General features: G+C 34.3%; 2 protein-coding genes across 2 annotated transcripts; both read left to right on the top strand.

The window, feature by feature from the left end:
- Nucleotides 1-8669: 8669 nt before the first annotated feature.
- On the top strand, nt 8670-12227 carry LOC117422248 (alpha-1-antiproteinase-like). Its single transcript, XM_034037010.3, has 4 exons — nt 8670-9429; nt 9806-10082; nt 10996-11143; nt 11838-12227. Exons 1-4 carry the CDS (start codon nt 8736-8738, stop codon nt 12027-12029), a joined length of 1311 nt encoding a protein of 436 aa, XP_033892901.2. The 5' UTR covers nt 8670-8735; the 3' UTR covers nt 12030-12227.
- Nucleotides 12228-14174: 1947 nt separating this feature from the next.
- On the top strand, nt 14175-18858 carry LOC117422051 (alpha-1-antitrypsin homolog). The gene is made up of 5 exons (XM_058987825.1): nt 14175-14290; nt 16113-16762; nt 17262-17532; nt 17969-18116; nt 18388-18858. The coding sequence occupies exons 2-5, from the start codon at nt 16117-16119 to the stop codon at nt 18577-18579; spliced, it is 1257 nt and encodes a 418-aa protein (XP_058843808.1). The 5' UTR covers nt 14175-14290; nt 16113-16116; the 3' UTR covers nt 18580-18858.
- Nucleotides 18859-20265: the final 1407 nt, after the last annotated feature.

The raw sequence follows: 20265 nt of genomic DNA, 5'->3' as shown, positions 1-20265 counted from the left end.
AGCACATGTTATTGAAATGAACAATTGCACATATATCAAACACATACAATGTTATATGTACATACAGTGGAGATTTGTTTTTTACTTGATATTTCTCATTTTGTATTTACAGCCATGATGAAGAGTGCATGCTTATTTTTTTTTTTTAGTTTTATTGTTGTCTATTGAAATATGTATACATAAGTCATGTTTGACACAAACTTAGTTTAGGAGGTACAAAGCAATAGATCAAATTGAGAAGTTATCTACTGTATAGTACAGTACATTTATTATACCAGTGTACCTGTAACAAACCTGTACCTCTTAAAATAAATTGTAATCAAGAATCCCAGGATGTATGTATAAATTCTACTATACATACGTTACTAATTATTGTGCATTTTTCATCTGAGTAATAATGAGGTTCACATTTTATTTTATAATTTCTTAAGGTTAAAATGTGGGGAAGTGACCAGAAGTAAAATGTTTTAATAGAATATTTGATAAAAAAAAAAAAAAAAAAAAAAAACAGGAAACATTTCAACATCAGTGTAATGAAAGCACAGGCCGAATTTTTTTTTCTGTCTGAAAGGTTTATATTGCATAAATAGTGTGAGCATTTCCAGTCAGTACTCTCTGTTTCTTGGTAAATAAAGATACTTATCTTGTGGTAAGGCTCATAACTGATATATTCATAATGCTTTTTGGGTTGTTTTATTTTGGACTCTGCATGTTTTAATTGACTCATGTATGGTACACATATGGTACACAATAAATGCACACACAGTAGCATTAGATGCATAATAAAACTACAACTGTTAACTCCCACAGTTGGAGTTCATGGAATCCCATCCCATTTGCAGACCTGATTTTCTATTACATAATCTGCTATGGGCAGTGTATACATACATATTGTACTAGTGTTTGCTTAAAATGTCTACATATATCTTTTAATGCATGCAGTTTAAATCAATAAGTTAACAATACACAGTGCTCTGTTCACAAAGCTTTAACTCATGAGTTATTTATAGAGTATCTTTTCAAAGTCTGTTTTTATGAATAAAATCCAGTTTGGTGTTCCTGAAACTGTCCTGGAGTATTGATGGATTTATTAACAACAGCGAAGAACAGTTTCAGGAAAGTCAAACTTTATTTTATTCATAAAAGCAGACATTCTTACAACTACACACGACTTACAGCTTTGTGACTAGAGCCCCGAGTTTTCACTGTGTGTTGAAATTATATATTTCCGCCCATGGTTACATGCTAGAACTTTCATAGTGAATTTCTTTAACAAGTTGTGCGGGCAGCAGACATAACGGGGTCATTCCATGCCAAAATCAGAAAATGCAGAAATATGAGTGTGCTTAGGAACCTGCCATTGTGGGTTTTAATCAGGGCTTGAATTTATCAAGCATTGTTAATGCAGCTGATTTGAAACAAACAACGAGTTATCACATTGAGGGGAAAAAAAAACAAACTTCAAAACTCCTTGCATAATTAACAGGTTTCATGATGTTTCAATGTTATTTTTTTAATTATTTTTATTTATTCATTTTTTAACCAGGAAAAAAACCATTGAGACTGAGGCCTGTTTTACAAGAGTGTCCTGGCAAGATGATCAGAAACAGACAGCAGTAATTTCACATCCCTAAAAACAACATTACTCTAAAAGACAATCTCATCATACATTCAATCTGGGATCAGTAAAATTTACACTTTGATAATGACTATATACTATACAAAAATATATATATCCCCCCCCCCCCCCCCCAGTTATATTTAAAAATATTAAAATGTGTGTGATGGATGCAGGTGAAAACGAAGAATGCAAGTTGGTTGTAACCAAAGTGAAGTAATTTATTATGGTATTTTGGGCAAAACTTGATTATAACTTGAATATATCAGACAGGTTGACTAGCCCTGTTAATTACGTAATGGTAAATCTGGAGCTGTTGGCTGATTTATTCATGGAATGATGGCATCTTTGTTATTAGCTCATTTTCAGCAGCTTTAGTCAGCAGCTTCAGCGTTTTTGTTATCAGCAACATTTTAAAGCAAATTCTTAAAGATGGCAATTTTCAATATATGACTGAACACAGTGAGATACAGTATATGTTAAAAAGAATTTTCAAGATGGAGATAAAAAAAGCACTGTGTAATGCTGCAGAAAATAAAAAGATATTCAACATAAAAAATCCAAATCTGCTACTGAGACAAATTTGTTTTTTTTGTAACCTTGTGCGTGGCTCAGGGGACAGGAGCGAACTACAGTATCTTTAGTTTTCCTGTTTTGTATCCATTCTATCTGTTCCACCCATGCCAGTCTTCCCCTCTGGAGAGTAAAGCTTATTCCCAGCATTACTGAAAATGCATCCAAGTAAACAAAAAAGAAAACAACCTTTTAATGTATCTTTAAAAAAGAACTAATTAACAAAACCGAATTCATTACAAAGCAGGTTTTCTTACTTTCTATGTTTCTGCTAATTAAAGGGAAATATGGCATGAAGTTACACTTAACAATTAATTAAGTCAAATTCAATGTCTTTGAAATACTCTTTTTTCTAGGCCTACATCCTCAAGCAAACTGATAATATTTATGTCAGTATTTCTAGTTTTCAGTGCATTTTTTTCATATTATGTAGAAAAACAGTAAATCTATTACATGATTATACACAGCTGCCCTCTCATGGTTCTTAGAGGAATAGAGGACTAGTTGCAAAGTGTACAGATACTGGGTTTGATGTATAACGATTCACTTAACAATCTGCAAAAAAGAAATAATGTCAACTCCAAAATGCATACTGACATTAACAATACAACTTTTCCAGACTCCAGGAAAACCCGCTCACAGTGTAGCTCTTAAAGAACTGTTCAGTACTTTGTTTCTTTTGTGGACTGGCTTTGCTGTTTAAATATTTAACCCTTTCTGTGCTGCATATTTTGCATTCAAACAAAATGTTGTTGATTCTTACAATACATTACAATTCCTAGGTGTCTATTTACTACATTTCTCCATCTGCGCTATTGACTTTTTCATAAGGGAGACCTTTACAGTTGGTTTACATGTCCCAAAAGAAGCCACAAGGACACCAACTCCACCCCCTTTGAAAGCTCATTGCCACTGCCTTTGTGTTAGTGAAACAGACACTCCTTTGCTAATACACAAGACTGTAGGTGGTTATACATTAATTGTGTAGTCAGAGACTCCTTCACAATATTGAATGTTTTAAAGTGTTGTTTTTTTATTAGATGTTAATGAGGTATCTGGTTGAAGTTTTAACACAACAGCACTCTCATGCAAGTTGTTGCAGACATACTACAGTGTACTTAAGATAGGCAGTTAGTTTAACGTAAAAGCCAGGAATTAACACATCCTATAACTATTGGACAATCCCATTTTAAAACCACAGTCCATGGCTTACACAGGAGGCTTCATTGATTCATACTTGGAGAGGTTTCACTTTTCTTTCTCCCCCACCACTGATCATTAAGTGCAACATAATGTGAAAGCACCAAGCTGGAGTTTTAGAGGAGACATCGAAAACACATGAAAAGGATTTGCACTGCCCTTCCAAATATGCACACGTCTTATTTTAATCTGGCCATTTATTTCATGGCAATTTATATGAACCATGAACCACTCTGAAAGACTAGGAATCTTCAGCACTTTTACTGTGGCTACACATGAAGTTTTGTGGGAGAGGTTTCAGGCATTTCACTGGCTGTCACTATTAAATAAGACAGTTGAAAGATATGTCTGTGGAAAAGGTTTAGAAATCAATACACCACAAGCTCCTGCTCATCTGATTACAGTGATTTCTGATGACCTGAAAAAGCCCACAGCGTTGGCAGCTACCATGAACCAATCTTCTGTTGCTAAATGAGTAATTGAAAGCGAGGGCTTATATATTTTTGTAATGAGCTGACAGCATATTTCCACTCCCTGCTTGAAAGGTTACTCTAATCAACATGGTCACGCTGTTTCTTTCAGAATGACAAGTTTATAAGTAATGAAATGACAAAACCCCCAAGTTGAAGGCCTTCCAGATGCTGAAGTGAGAAGTTTGTCTGTATGGTTCGAAGGACCCCCACACTGAATCAACGTCAATCTAAAGTATTTCTAGAGGAATTGAAATTAATAGTTTGCTCTGCTTTGTATATTCACATGGTTTGGATTCATAACACGACTGTGTATATCAGATGGCACTAAATCTAAATCAATTGTTAAAAGAAAAATAGACACATTTTGCTAGGGCAGTAATTTAAGAGGTTTGTTTCTACTTTCAAGATTAAAATTTCTCACGCCAAATTAAATAGAGTAAAGAAATGATAAGTTATAGCATTCTTATGTTGTTAGCAGACTTATATGAATTTGATGTTAATACTCAAAATCTTTCTAGCCATTCATATGTAAGTTTGAAAGACACATGAGTAACCAAATATCCCTAACATACCAAAACCATTTTCATAAAAAAACCTTTTAATATACAATATGTAAAATTATAGTTAACTTTGAGCAACTTTAAAAAGTTATATTAATAAGTTTTTTTATTAAAATTTAGAGTAACCAATTATTATTTTTATTTATTTTCTCCAATCTGGAATGTGCAATTATATATTTTCTCCTCAGTGCAGCGAGTCCCCACACTGCACAGACGTTCTGAGGGCGTGTGAGCGTCCTCCGATCTCACAAGCCTAAAGCCAGAAACGCTTTTATGCCGAGCAATCCAGAACAGAGGTGGGCGGGCTACCCACCTGTGTGACTCATCCTGCACTCCCAGTGGCAGCACTTTAACTGGATGAACCACTCGGGGACCCTATGAAGAGCTTTTTTGAAAATGATTTCTGCAGTTGCATTAAACAAGATAAATAAAACTTTTTTTTTTTTTTTTTTTTTTTAGCTTTCTTTAAGTGCTGCCAAATTGGGTAAAAAATAATAAACCACTGTGTAGAGCCATGCTGTGTTCCTGGAATGTGATTCGTGAAGTATATTTCGGCACCGACATATATTTGATGTTTCTGTATTTCTCATACCAGTATGTAATGTGTAATGTGAAATGGAACAGCGTAAAGTATGTGTTAAGATTCTAAAGTGTGGTAACCATCAAGTTCAGGGAATGCAATGTTTGGATTGTTCTGTTTGTATAAACCAGATTGGTTTCCACTTAACCCTGTAATATATGCAAAACTATCCTCCAGATAATATGTTACTACACTGGCAGGTCCTATAAACTCTCAGCAATACAAGACAAATACCATGTAATACATTATGACATGAAACAGTGGTCTGTCACACAGGTACCCCTTTGATCGTCCATAATGGCTACCAGGATATTAAAAATGGCATTTAGATTTGCCAGCGTAGGTCACCAGGTCAATGCTTTGTAACACAAGCCTAACATGAACCGAACATGAGAGAAGTCAGAAGTATTAAAACTGAATAAAAGTGAAAAAAAAGCTTTGTTGCCCATCACCATTGCCATATACAGTATCAAAATCTACTGGTGTCTGCAAGGGTTATTGTATTTTTAAACTAGAGCAATGTTTGATTTAGCTAAGGTTGTTCTCCAGTGAATTACGCATTTGTCTAAAACATGTTTTAACTATATTTTATAATGCAATGGGTTAGATAACCTCGTTCTTTCTTATGTTTTTCAGAAGGATTTCATTCAGAAATGGGTTGCTGGCATAGCTTATCATTGTAGGCATTTCTAATACAAATGCATGATCATAACTTAACTTCATATGGGAACTCTAACATAACAAATCACTTCTGTGGTTTTCACAGTGCACTGCCATCAAGAAATGTCTGTATCCCCTGAAGAAACACTGGAGTTCTATTGAAACTTAATAAGGGTATTTTTCAGCAAAAGGGGCACTATGCAAATGAATCCATAATAGGAACTTTCTGTTTTCCAAAGTTCACTTGTGCCCTGAAGCTACTGCAGTCACAGTTTTTACAGCAAATTTGAAATAATCCGTATTTTGCACCGTGCATACTGCTGGGTTTTTGTTGGCATACTGTATGTTGGCCAAAGCACAATAAACCATATTTCTGTATATCATTTACAATTTGGAAATAGTTATAGTTGAAATGCATATCAAGGCTGCTGTAAAACCAGAATTTCCAGGTATAGGCAAAAAAAAGAGTTGGTCATTAATTCATTTTTAAGTCACATTATGAAATGTAACTACTGCTTAGCATTTAAACTAGACAAAATCATGACTATGACATCACCATCAAAAACTCCACCTTCCAAGCTGCTTTAGTGACCATCACACCCACTGGATATTTCACCTCTTTGTTAGCCCAAAAGATACAATGAAAACATTTATTTTTCTGTTGAATCCTAGCTTACACCCTTATTGCTACCCGTTTACACAGATTTGCCACATTACCAACATGTATGAGAAATCAACCAACCACTGATAAGAAATTGTCAGAATTCCGGTACATCTTATCTTGTGTGTCAATGTCATCCTGTATATAGAAAGCATGACACAATTCTAAAGTAATACTCTTTATTATGCTTAATAATAGTTCCTGAGTACGATGTTAGCATTTAAGATTTAAAACCAGTTAATACGTTGTATGTAGGATGTCTCTTATAACAGAAATCATATCACCAGTTTGAGCAACCAAAAACACTCAGAGGTGCCTTGCAGCCCTTTCACTCAAACTTCACGAGATGACATCGCTTATAAAACGCTCTCTCAGGTGCCAATAAACAAAGAAGAATGTGCTTTCTGCCTCCTGTGCAACACACATATAAGTAATCTATACCGATTTCAAAGAATGGGTGTGATTTGCCGGTACTTTAGTTATAGATTTATATTGAACCATTCATTTACAGTTATACAGTATTCTTTGTGGCTGAAATTTGGCTGCTATTGTTTTCGAGACATTTCCAAACACAGACCTGCAGTAGAACATTCTATATCAACTGTGCATGTTGTGCAGGGGTAGTGCAGTTGAAACTATACAGCTGAGAAGGGGATGTGTTTGTATTGCCTCTGCAGATTACCTTTCAGTCAAACAAGAGTGAAGCAGGACCTCTGTTAATTAGTTTTTAAATGGTAAAATGGTGTATTTATGTCCCTTAAATGAATCTTGGTCAAACCGTCATAGTGGTGTATTAATTCCTAATTCCTATAAAAAATAACAGTGTTTTCTAACCTAGTTATATTTTGCAAAAGTTCCAGGCTTGAAAGATAGGTATCAGCAGGGGCCAGTTTTTCAAAATTTGTAATCTGGATTACAGTGATCCGGATTTTGTAATGCTATATTTTGTGATCAAGATTACTTTTATCTGGATCGTTTTTTCAGAAAATGTCACTGCTGGATTACATTTGTCCAGAAAAAATAATTACGATTACAAAATCTGTTTTTTAAAAAAAAAAAGTAATTTCGATCACAAAATATAGTATTACAAAATCCAGATTACAAATCATGAAAGAACTGCCCCAGGTAACATCAGGTAGATGCTGTATCATTTTTTATATGTTACTGTACTGCATTGTGACCACAAGATGGCAGTGTATGGTAGCTGCTGAGACTTCTAAACAGTACTCTATTCTAATTCTGATGACTGGTTCAGTTTTAAAATTCAAGAGATGCGATGGCTTTACATATGAAGCCATTTCCAGTAACAAGCTGGAAGTTCTATTACTTGAACTTGATTGGCAATTACTAGCAGGCAATAGTTCTGGGATTTTTGCCTATAGAATCGCAAGTGCACTGTATTAAATGATAGTCTAAAAGCTAAAGAAAGACACACAATCCCTTTCAGTTTAAAAAATAAATACATTTTCAGTGATGTGCTGCCTGTAATTTGTAGGCTTAATAATCAGTAAAAGGAAAGATATTTCTTTCTTTTCTTATTCTGCCTCACAGTTTAGAGACTCCTATGAATTTGGCCAGCGAGAAGGAGATTTTCAAACTAAAAAATGATTGTGACAGTGATTGTTAATGACCAGTAAAAGAAGGGATATAATAAAATAAACCAAGAGAGTCAAATGGAACTTCATGAATTCATGGACATTACATTCTTATGCTAATCTAGATTGTTGTTTTTTAAATGTACCTGCATTATTTTGATCCAGCGAAAATAATTAACATAAAAAAGTTAAACATTTACTGTAATATAAATTATAATAACAGTGTATGTTTATTGCTAATCTCAAAGTGCGGACAGCTTAACATGACAGCCTCTTTTATTTTAGTGCGAGAGTGCTTGAATTACATTATCTAGCTCTTTAGGAATTATGAAAGCATTAGGAAAAGTGTTTTCATAACCAGGGTAATTTATACTAAAATGAAATCTGTTATATAAGTGATATAAATTGCATGATGAGGACAGTGTATTCTGAGGTATTGCAACCTGGGATCCATAGGAAAGCCAGTGTGCCCGAAAACCATTTCTGCTTGCAGTTAACTTTATTCAATGATTTAGTTATCTGATAGTTTTCAGTACAAGTTGTTATTTGTTTTGTTATGTGACACTTTTAAAAGCTGCTATATGTATATAGAAGCACCATTATTAGAAAAAATGAATCCTAGGGTATTTAAATGAAGCATGATTGAGAGTTAGATTGGTACAACACACACACAAACCCGGTCTTACCAAACATCAAACAGAAAGTTTTTATGATGACATCAGGAGAGATCACATGCACAATTCTGTTTGGAATGGCTCTAAGTTATTTGAACAACAGAAACTGGCAATAGGGCAACACTGAAAGACTGTCAAGAAATGCTTTGTAGAACAATGACCGAAATCAAAAGGGGAATAATGAATCTTTTTCTCATAACTGTGTTAATATGTGCGATGGCTATTCAGCAAACAGAAGGCATCAGAAAAAACATAAAGAGGGACGTAGAAAGCAAGTTTCAAATGGGCTCAGAAGTACACCCAGAAAATAGAAAAGCAGGTCTGACTGAAGAAATCGCCTCGTTATTTACACGTTTCACTTTTCGCCTGTACAATGAGATAGCTCTACAGAGTTCCACAGATAACATCTTCTTTTCTCCATTTAGTATCACCGCTGCCTTGGCTTTGTTGTCCTCAGGGGCAAGATCAGCAACTCAAGAAGAGCTCATTGATGCATTTGGTCTGGCTAATAGGAACGAAAGCGAAGTAAACAAAATGCATGCTCATATTGGGGACCTGCTGAAGATCCTAACAAAAGAAAACAGTGATTTCCAGTTATCAACAGGAAACTTACTCCATATAGATAAGTCTCTCGCGGTTTCACGGAAGTTTGTGAATGATACTGCACATTATTACAAAGCTGAAGTGTTCCCTGTGGATTTTTCTAAACCCCAGCAAGCCAAGCAGACAATAAATGGCATTATAGAAAAGGAAACTAAAGGAAAAATCAAAGAACTCTTTGAAGAGATTGATCCTTCAGCTAAATTAATACTGACCAACTACATTTACTTTAAAGGTAAGTTTTTCCACTTCTTAGGCCTGTAGTGCATCAGTTCATATCAAAATACAGATTTATTGAAACAAAAAAAACAACAATATATATATATATATATATATATATATATATATATATATATATATATATATATATATATATATATATATACACGCACAGTATATATATATGTATATATATCAATATCTACATTTGATAAAACTATATAATTGTTCTGTTCTATCCTCAACTGTTTCAGTGCTTGTTAAATGCCATTTTGCTCAAATTATTGTTGCATTTTTTTATTGTACTATTACAAAGACAACATACATCTGAAAAAAAGCAAATAAGTCAAGGCATTTGTCACCTGCCTTAATCTTTTAGTTTTATATTTTAGGTAAATGGAAGTATGCCTTTGACCCAAAACACACGAGAGACTGGACATTTCATGTGGATGAAACAAAGTCTGTTGACGTTCCAATGATGTTCAGAGATGACACTGAAGATTTTGAGATGCTCTATGATACAAAATGCTCTACCACAGTATTACAACTTCCTTACACCGGGAAGGCATCCATGCTGCTCCTTCTGCCAGAGAAGGGAGAACTTGCGAAACTTGAAAAAAGTCTCTCCCCTAAAAAGTTTAAATTCTGGCTCAACAACTTGAAAATGGGGTACTTGCATCTTTTATTTATGTATTTATTTATTTGTTATTTATGTAGCGTTATTCCTGTTCTATCAATCTAAAGTAAAAAATTAGTAGAAATACATTTTATACACATAGTTTTGGTATGATTGTGTGTGCTGTTGTATTTGTAATATATGTGTTAAGGATTTTGTTATACAGTATGTGCAAATCTGACATTATAAACATACAGTAGCTATTGAAATATCTTTTTCACAAATTCTCCTTATCAAATCTTGAGACGTGACATAAGAACATAAGAAGAACATAAGAAAAGCCATTCAGCCCACCTATGCTCGCTTGCTTTGGTGCCAGCGTTGTCAGTTAGTACTCAGGAGGGGGAAAAAAAAAACAAAAAACTCAAAACAGGTTAGATGGGGAAATGAAATCCATGGCTAGACGGGACCGCCCTTCTTCCAGGCGGCTAGCTAAAGGTCTTATTGTGGTCACAGAGAGGGTTATACAATATTGGCCATGACAGCATCTAATCTTTTCTTGAAGGATCCAATACTCTGCTTCAACAACTCTGTCTGGCAGCCTGTTCCAATGGTTCCTCCTTTTCCCCTGGTTCTGTTCTCTGTGACCTGTGAAAAATAATTCTCAGCAGTTACTTTGTTAAAACCCTTGAGAATGTTAAATACCTCTATTAAGTCTCCTCTGACTCATTCTTTCTAGGTTATATAGATTCAGCTCTTTCAGTCTATCTTCATATGACATGCTTTTTTAATCCTGTTCTCAACTTGCATATACTGTCTTACATAGATAGGATTTTTTTTTTTTTTTTTTTCAATATTTCCTTTAGAAGTGTGATGATGAGGTTACTAAGAAAGTTCCAGGCCAACCACATCATGTTATGGTTCTGGAAATATTTAAACAAGACAGATTTTTTCTTCTGTTTACAGATCTGCAGAGATTCATTTTCCAAAGTTATCAATGGAAAAAAAGTATGATGTAAAAAGGATCTTAAGGAGAATGGGAATTAAATCTCTGTTTACAAATGCTGCTAATTTCTCTGGTATTAGTGATGAGGGAAATCTTAAAGTATCGGAGGTGAGAGTCAAATTCTGCTGCTGACGAGCCGTACACTATAAAGCAAGTGTTGACACTTTAATGAATAGCCTGGTAATGCTTGCATTTTTGCTAAATGTCTAAAGTATAGTGTAAAACAAGAAAAAATAATCGCTAAAACATCTTTATTATCTGTTCCGTAAGATTTATGATTAATTCTTAAATTCTCTTGACATTTAATTTACAACAGGCTCAGAATTATTTGGATTATTAAAAATCAAAATAAAAGCCTATTGGGGCAGCAGTGTGGAGTAGTGGTTAGGGCTGTGGACCCTTGACCGGAGGGTCGTGGGTTCAATCCCAGGTGGGGGACACTGCTGCTGTACCCTTGAGCAAGGTACTTTACCTAGATTGCTCCTGTAAAAACCCAACTATATAAATAGGGAATTGTATGTAAAAATAATGTGATATCTTGTAACAATTGTAAGTCTTGTCTGCTAAGAAATAAATAATAATAATATTAGCAAAGAGAGGAATTGTAAGAGCATTTTATACAAATGACCACTCTACCCATATGTAAAAGCTCATTAACCATTGAACCATTATTATTATTATTTAGTCATTTAGCAGACACTTTTATCCAAAGCGACTTACAGACTATGTGGTAAACTATGCAGAGCCACTTACTATGGAACTATGCAGGACTGGTAACTGTTTGAGCCTTTTCTTATAACAGGTTGTTCATAAAGCTGTACTCGAGGTTGAGGAATCCAAGACTGAGGCTGCTGCTGGCACTGGCATACAGGTTGTGTTTTATTCCATGCCCGCTCAAATAATATTTAATAGACCTTTCATACTGATGATCTATGAAGAACACACCGGAAAAGTACTTTTCATGGGAAGAGTCGTTGATCCCACGAAAAAATAACGTACAGTATGTCTGAAAATAAACATGGTATATATCAGTTTAGTGGTAGCAAGTAGAATTTGAATAAGTGAATGTAAACCTTTCCTCGGCATAAAACCGCCTGTGATTAACTGGTAGTAATTCATTAAAAAAAAAGTTAAATTCTATGACTAAGCAGACCTTATTATTTGATGTTTGTTAATAAAATGCTTTAAAGAATTACAGTTTATTTTCAGACTCACTGGCAGACTAAAAGCTTAATATGTTTTCACCATTTAGTGTTAATGACCTAATACCGCTTTACAGAAGTATGTAGGGATAAGAAGAAATGATATTTTATCATTGTATAGGATTGTTGATTGACGCATCTTAAAACTTACAAACGCAGTCATGGAGAAAGAAGTCCTGAATATGAGGAAGGAACTAGTTTGTTAACTTTCATTTGAAAATCAGTTTTTCTAATATCTCAGCAGCATTAGTTTAATGTTCCCTTTCTAATTACAATGATGTCTGGAAATGCACAATGAGCCCCACTGGGGTCTGCAATAGGGCCTAATCCATTAAGAACCAATCACAGGTATAGTCTCCAAAGAATGTGCTGTTGACTCGCTAATCCAAACCCAGGTAGAACTGTAATCCAAACCACGTAATCATACAAATGGATACTGAAAGCAGCAGTGGAAACACACAGATTCATTGCAGTATTACTACAAACAGTATGCTGGTCATCATTGTAAAGTAACTGTGTGAGAAAAAGGTTTAAGGGCAGGATAAAATGCCAACTGTGTCTGTTTTTACTGATTTTTTAAATGAATTATCTACTGCATAGTCTACAAAGAATATAGACTCTAGGTCAAAGTGGTGTGCCATCCCAAAATAAATATACTGATACATTAATTTATTGTTCTCCAGCTGCGGTGCTCATAAAAAACACATCCTCTATTAATAAACATTACCCATTACCCATTAATACAGTTGGGTTTTTACTGGAGCAATGTAGGTAAAGTACCTTGCTCAGGGGTACAACAGCAGTGTCCCCCACCTGGGATTGAACCCACGACCCTCCGGTCCAGAGTCCAGAGCCCTAACCACTATTCCACACTGCTGCCCCTAATAAATGGGTCTTCAGTCATTTCCATCATGCAACAGGGCTATTAATTACACAAGTTGAACGGAGGAACTGTTATGCTAGGTATAGTAATGAACATATTTAAACCTTAATCCTTCTGTTGTAAAGGCTGTTGTAAAAGTGATTCACCTTTAGAAATGACATCTGTTTAGTTAACAACCGCTGCACAAGAGATTTGGATATAACTAGAATTACCTCACAAAGCTTTCAGTTACTGGCAGTGAAATAGGCCTCTAGGACTGGACCAGCAGTATCAAGAGGACTGTCAAAAATGTTACGTCCCCCGCCCCACCCCACCCCCACACGATAAAAAAAAAAATCTAGTTTGTACAAAATGGAGCCACTGCTACATGAACTCAAGGGTTTGAATACATGCTTTTGTTTGTCACCTTATCATTTTCCCAGAATAAACAAAGAATGAACCACAGGTCCTTGTTTTGACCCGAGGGGAAATGATCAACTTAGAAACCAAGGAGAGTGTTAACCTTTACAGTACATTAAGCTTTAGAATAACGAAACTCACACTGTAGCTGTGTCATTGTGTATTCAGCTAATTACCCCAAATAAACAATATGTTAAATTGCTTTTACTGAACGAAAACTAAATTAAAAAAAAAACCTATAATGAATGTGTAAATGGATAGACCAAACACTATTACATAACAAGCAGGCAAATAAGGCATTTTAGTATGAAGATAAGTAGTTTAAAAGATATTTCACATCCCACAGTGTGAATACTCAAATTGATTAAACCTTGGAACAGGTTGTATTACCACTGGAACACAGAAGTCTCTCATGTTAGCATGGTTAACTGCTGACGTGCCAGGTGACACTCGAATTCTTTCTTTGAGCACTCTACTTTTTTCATCACTCTAAAAAAGAAAAAAGAAAGCTGCGCTGTGAGGTAAAATGGAAATAGACAAAAAGTAAAACTCATGTTTAATGTGATATAACTAAATAACTGATTAACCAAGCCACACACAAGAGCACAGGTGATCAGGTAAGCAAACACAAAAGAAGAACCTTACTCTGGAACACAAGTTCAGAGGTTGTCAGCTAGTTAATGTTTAAGGAAGGACTCTTCTGCTTTGTTGGCGTATAAATTGACAAAAAAAACAAGAAGAATAGTCTGGGCAAGGAGATAAATAAAAGTGGTAAGTACATATTTTTCTCTTGTTTTATGAATGCATGTCTGTTATTTTTCATCTATAGTTTTTACCACCAGGGAATCTACATATATATATATATATATATATATATATATATATATATAGTATAGTTTGAGAAAAGACACGTTTTAAATAAATGATATATTTATAACCATCATCACTCTGAAATGTGAGGGTGTATAAATCATAGGCATAAGTCAAGAAATTAAATTAACAGTGGGAGACAGATAAAGTTCTGTAGCAAAACCTAGAGCTATAAATATAAGGACATCTGATATGCAGTTTTATGAAATTTAGAATTGTCCCAGAACAACATTTTCTAAGTGATATCTCACTCTTCTAAAATTAAAACACAAGATTTATAAATATAGGCCTCCTTTGAGGAATATGTTACATATAAGATATTTTGATTAATCTTTATATCTTTATTACGAACTTCTGACTAAACTGCTGTTGATTAACAAAATAGTGCAGGGAGCCAAAACTCAGCTTTTCAACAGAATACAAAACAGGTATTGTTAACTGTTCTGCATGGGAACTTGTGGATTTTACATTACATAACAGATTGACTGAATGGATACAATAAGGATTCGAAAGTGGCTAATGCTATCTTTTACACTGCAAACTCCTGCTTATATCTCCTAGTGGAGCACCTCTAGATCTCAAATAGCTACTTACCGGTTCATATATAGTGGAATTCTGTTAGGAATTCAATTGGATGACACCCAGCAGTCTTACACAGACAATAATGCTCAGTCCCTTTGGTGACTGATCAATTCCGGTTGTAGTTAAATATGTAGTTAATTGTGTCATGGGTAGGGTGACCAGATTTTCAAAGCGCATTCACATTCAGTACTTTCCCGGGTGTATAATTTGTGGCTAATTAGTTTAAGTTGCCATGTTGCATTATATACGTATTGCTACTTTTTAAAATTGAGTTTATTATTATTATTATTATTATTATTATTATTATTATTATTATTATTATTATTATTATTAATAATAATAATAATAATAATAATAATAATAATAATAATAATAATAATGAATTCTGTAGATTATCGTTAAAAATGCATTTACGTTTAGGCATTTTTCTTTCTTTTTTTTTTACTCACTGTGTCAGGTTGGCTGCATTTATTGACATTGATGTGGTTTAACCTGGTAGATTTGGCTGCTTGCAATCTCTTGCTGCTCTGCCTACTACTGTCTAGGCTAAATCCCGCCAGAACTGAACAGCTACAAAATTACCGTATTACAGAATTGCAAATTCATATTGAAAATAAACTGAATAAAATCGCATGGTGCACTGAGGAACAAGCACGTTTGTCTGTGTTAATCACTTTATAAAAATAATGTTCTTGATTACCTAGTACCTTTTTAAATTGTATTTTGTTTTCACTGCAGGTGCCATAAACTAAGTTATATAGGAAGCGGTTGTTTACGTTTTTAGAGTGTGTCGCACTACAGGAAGTGGCTGAAAACCGGGACTTTTTAAAGATTTTCAGAAAAATGCCGGCACATTGGGACCTTTGATGGAAAACCGGGACTGTCCCGGCTAAACGTCTGGTCACCCTAGTCATAGATATGTAAAATACAGCATTATCATTTTGTCTTTCGGATATCACTTTGACAAAGATTTCTTTTAATATTAATACATACATTTTACCATTGAGCGTTTCATAGAGAAGTATTTACTTTGTAAAATTTCAGACCTAAAATACAGCATTATTCGATTTTGAACACAGTGTCTTTTACTAAATCATATACTAATCCGAGAATAACTATTCCATTTATTATTTATTTATAGAAAAATGGGGAAGATTCTTGGCCTGTGGTTATTAGGGATTCTGCTCTGTTGTGGTGCCCAGTGTGACGATCATTCTAAAGATCACCACCATCACATTCATGACACGGATCACCAGCATGAGGAGAGTGAGCTGCAGTGCCGCAAGTTAATGCCTGCAAACTCTGACTTTGCATTCAGTTTATACAAACAATTAAACTCCCTGCCAGATGGGGAGTCCAGAAACATCTTCTATTCCCCTTTGAGCATTTCTACTGCCCTTTCTGTGATGGCACTGGGTGCAAAGGGTACCACTCATGATCAACTTTTTGAAACCCTCGGATTCAGCCCTTCTGGTCTCAAGGAAACTGAAGTTAATCATGCCTTTGAACACCTGTTTCACATGCTCAGTCATAAAAATAACGAGCTTCAGTTGGAAGCTGGGAATGTTGTCTACCTGCAGGAAGGGTTCAAGCCAAATCCCACATTTTTGAAAGACGCCCAACACTTTTACGACACAAAGGGTTTCACAGTCAACTTTCAGAAACCTGATGTTGCAAAAGAAGAGATAAATAAGTATATAGCAATGAAGACCCATGGCAAAATCGTTGACTTAATCAAAGACCTAGATTCTAAAGCTGTGATGGTTCTTGTGAACTACATGTTCTTCAGAGGTAAGTTTTAATACCATGGTACTGTCATGTTCTATAATAACAGTTCCTTTTCACAATGCTTTGTTTAAATAGTTCAGTATTAGGTAAATTAACAATGATCACGATTAGAGTGTGTTTGAAATACCAGAAACCAGCAGAATCTTCTCATCTATAGGAGAGATGATGTACTACATTCCTGTAAATATATAGATATATGAAAATATTTCCAAAGTGTGTTAAGTATAATATACATCATAGTGAAAAAAAAACTGAAACCTTTACTGCTGTTTATAACCAACCCATTGCTTTTCATAAAGTAATATGATAATGATCAACATTTTTCAAAGTATTCTTTAATTCAAATAATCTTACAACAACTGAAAATAGTTCCAAATAAGTACATTTACAGCAAACACACACAATACTTTTGATAGGGCAACAATTAAAAAATACACTATTTTCATTTGAAGTAAACCATACTTATTTCAGGACTTTAATCTGTATTGAATTGTATTCTCAGGGAAATGGGTAAAGCCTTTTGATCCAAAATATACAAAGGAAGATGTCTTCCATGTGAATGAGAACACAACAGTCCCAGTTGAGATGATGATCCGACGTGGCAGATTTGACTATTATTATGATGAAGAAAACTCTACTTCCATACTGATGCTACCCTACAAAGGAGATGCATCACTGATGCTTATCTTGCCTGATGAAGGAAAGCTTAAGGAAGTGGAAGAGATGTTGAGTAAGGACAGCATTAAAAGATGGCATGATTCACTCTTCTTTAGGTAAGTTGGAGGACATTAAAAATATACAATCCATAACATAACATAACAATCCATAACATCATATATGTATGTGTATATATATATATATATATATATACTGTATATATCTCTCAAGGGATGCCAAATTACTTAATCTTATAATATTGCAATGACCCATACTAAATCAATAATAATGTGAGAAGAGGAGGCATATGTGTTTGCTTAAACTAGGTGTAATGAATTCCGTAACTGACATCGGAAGAAATCCCTTTTAATTAGGTCATTAAACATTACCGGTTTAATCCAAATAATGAAAGTTGTAGACTCCGCAAATATTTAATACATTTCATCTCTTTGATTCAGATTATTATTCAGTTAAATGAGTTACATCTTTATTGTATGAGATAGTGAACTGGAAGGAAGCAAACAGCAATTTGTTTTTCTTTTAATTTTCCAGCTCTGTGGATGTGTACCTACCCAAATTTTCAGTTTCTGCATCCTATTCCCTCAAAGAAATACTGGCAACCATGGGTATCATCAATGCGTTTAGTGATAACGCAGACTTTTCCAGAATTACAGAAGAGATTAAACTGAAATTGTCTAAGGTAAAATGGCCTCTGTGGCCTTATGTCTTCTACGATTAGACAATCTGTATAATAAAATGTACAGATGAAGGGCATATTTAATTAAAACAAGTTTATAGTTCATGAAAAATTGTTTTACAGTGGAATAAAGTGTATTCTGTTTTTTTTTCAAAGTGCTGTTAATCTATGAGAATGTATTAATTGTTACAAAAACAGCCCTTAAAAAGGAAAGGTTTGGGAATAGGGCCAAACTGAAGAGAACATGGAACAATGTCTTTTTTGTTGTTTGCAGGCTGCCCACAAAGCAGTGCTAGACGTTGATGAGAAGGGAACTGAAGCAGGAGCTGCCACTTTCATTGAGGTGATGCCAATGTCAATACCTCCAGTTGTGAAATTTAACCGACCCTTCATCTTGTTGATCATCGAAAAAACTACCAAGAGTATCCTCTTCATGGGGAAAATAATGAATCCTTCTCTAAAGTAAATATGTGTTAGCAGTGCCACTTTTATAACGAATACACAATGGAAACATTTTAAAGTCGTTATCTTTAAAAGTACATGTATTACACTTACTGAACTGTTAAAAGGTGAAAAAGCAGTGAAACATCCCTAAAATTCACATGTATGCATTACGATAATTTATGTTTAGTTATTTTTGCAATGGCAAAATAGATATTCTAGTCTGTTCTTGCATAAAAATAACATTTTAATATGTGAACTCCTAGTCGTTGTATAATGCAATAAAATAACAAGTGTAACAGCATTACTCAATTTGTTTGTGTTCTTTTCACTGTACAGTATCTAGTATGAAGGTAACATGCAGCTGAACCCTCTTTTGAAATGCTGAACCCTCTTTTGAAAAGGTTGCGTCAGTGGGTATTAAGTAGCAGTTTTATTTTATAAATAAATGCCATGAATTGTACACCCCCAAAATATAAAGCGAAAATAAACAAGGATATGCAAATCATTAGAAAAGGAAAAAGCATAAGAACGAATCTGCATTGAAAATAAAATCCACTAAAAAGACCATATCCAGTATAATGCACATTTAAAAAAGACCTGGTGATCATTGGAAGTTTTACAGTCACAGAAATAAATTTTTTTTTTTAAAAAAAACATAATACAGGAAAAGTAAAGGCATAGAAAAAAAAAACATTGTACAAACAGAAGTTAAAAAATTGGAAAGGCAAGTTTAAAAAAGTATGTTTTGAGATGGCTTTTAAAAATATTGAAAGGCTCAGATTCCCTGATCACTTTTGGAAGAGCATGGAAAATGTGAGGCTGCTTTTCACTGGATGATTTAGTGCACATACTATTTTCTTTAAATTAATTGGCTCTTATTTCATTTGTAAAGAACTGATTGGCCCAAATTTGTACGTGTAGTAAAACAGTATGTGAAGTTAACAAAATAGAACGCGTAGTGTGTCGCAGTACTACATGTAGTAATTTATTTGAAACGCGTACTAAACAGCACACGTTTTTGACCCAGATGGCCTTCCATAATGGCCTTGCTATATCATGCTGTACATGGGGGGGGGGGTTGAAGAATCATTTTAATTTAAACACTCACTTTTCTTTTATGGAATGCACATTTGCATAAAGTAATATTCAATAACAATGCAAATAAAAATACATATTCGGGCTCAGCCTTATTAACTAGGCTTTTAAATCCATTTCCACTTCCATTGTCACTTATCCTCTTATTGAAATCATCTACAGTACATGTTGGGTTTCCTTATTCTTCAAGTCCAGCAAACACAAGGAAACATGCTTCCATGACTTTTTCAGAAATAAAAGAAGCACCCACTAAATGAACCAAACCAGAGATAAACAACTCCAATATTTAATTTAGGGGCTTGACGGTAGTCTTTTCTCATTTGTGTAGAATTGCAATTGGTCTTTTTTTTCTCTAAAGTAAACATGCTGATAATAATTTGGAGTATAAAGCTGTGAGAACATGACCCTTGATTTTTCTTTGTTTCCAGAAACAAACAAAAAAAAATCCACGACAGGCTTGTGCTCAAAATGTGATCCTAAAAAAGTGGTCCTCAAAATGAAGTCTTCATTTCTAAAATACGAAAGTGCTCAGTGTCTGATCCATAAGAAAAAGTTTTGAACTGGCATGATGTGTAAATAATGAAACCCATTTGTCTAAAATGCAGGATGTATT

The sequence above is a fragment of the Acipenser ruthenus genome, chromosome 15 (assembly GCF_902713425.1).
Source record: "Acipenser ruthenus chromosome 15, fAciRut3.2 maternal haplotype, whole genome shotgun sequence".
NCBI lineage: Eukaryota > Metazoa > Chordata > Actinopteri > Acipenseriformes > Acipenseridae > Acipenser > Acipenser ruthenus.
The sequence above is the reverse complement of the archived record's forward strand: the minus strand, read 5'-3'. Positions and strand labels throughout refer to the sequence as shown.

What these genes read in the sequence shown, in the direction of transcription:
- LOC117422051 (XM_058987825.1), top strand. Translation starts at nt 16,117, where the DNA reads ATGGGGAAGATTCTTGGCCTGTGGTTATTAGGGATTCTGCTCTGTTGT. An exon ending in CATGATTCACTCTTCTTTAG is followed by an intron (nt 17,533 to 17,968) that starts GTAAGTTGGAGG and finishes TTAATTTTCCAG; the next exon opens with CTCTGTGGATGTGTACCTAC. An exon ending in TTAAACTGAAATTGTCTAAG is followed by an intron (nt 18,117 to 18,387) that starts GTAAAATGGCCT and finishes TGTTGTTTGCAG; the next exon opens with GCTGCCCACAAAGCAGTGCT.
- LOC117422248 (XM_034037010.3), top strand. Translation starts at nt 8,736, where the DNA reads ATGCTTTGTAGAACAATGACCGAAATCAAAAGGGGAATAATGAATCTT. An exon ending in CAACTACATTTACTTTAAAG is followed by an intron (nt 9,430 to 9,805) that starts GTAAGTTTTTCC and finishes TTTATATTTTAG; the next exon opens with GTAAATGGAAGTATGCCTTT. An exon ending in GAAATCTTAAAGTATCGGAG is followed by an intron (nt 11,144 to 11,837) that starts GTGAGAGTCAAA and finishes TTCTTATAACAG; the next exon opens with GTTGTTCATAAAGCTGTACT.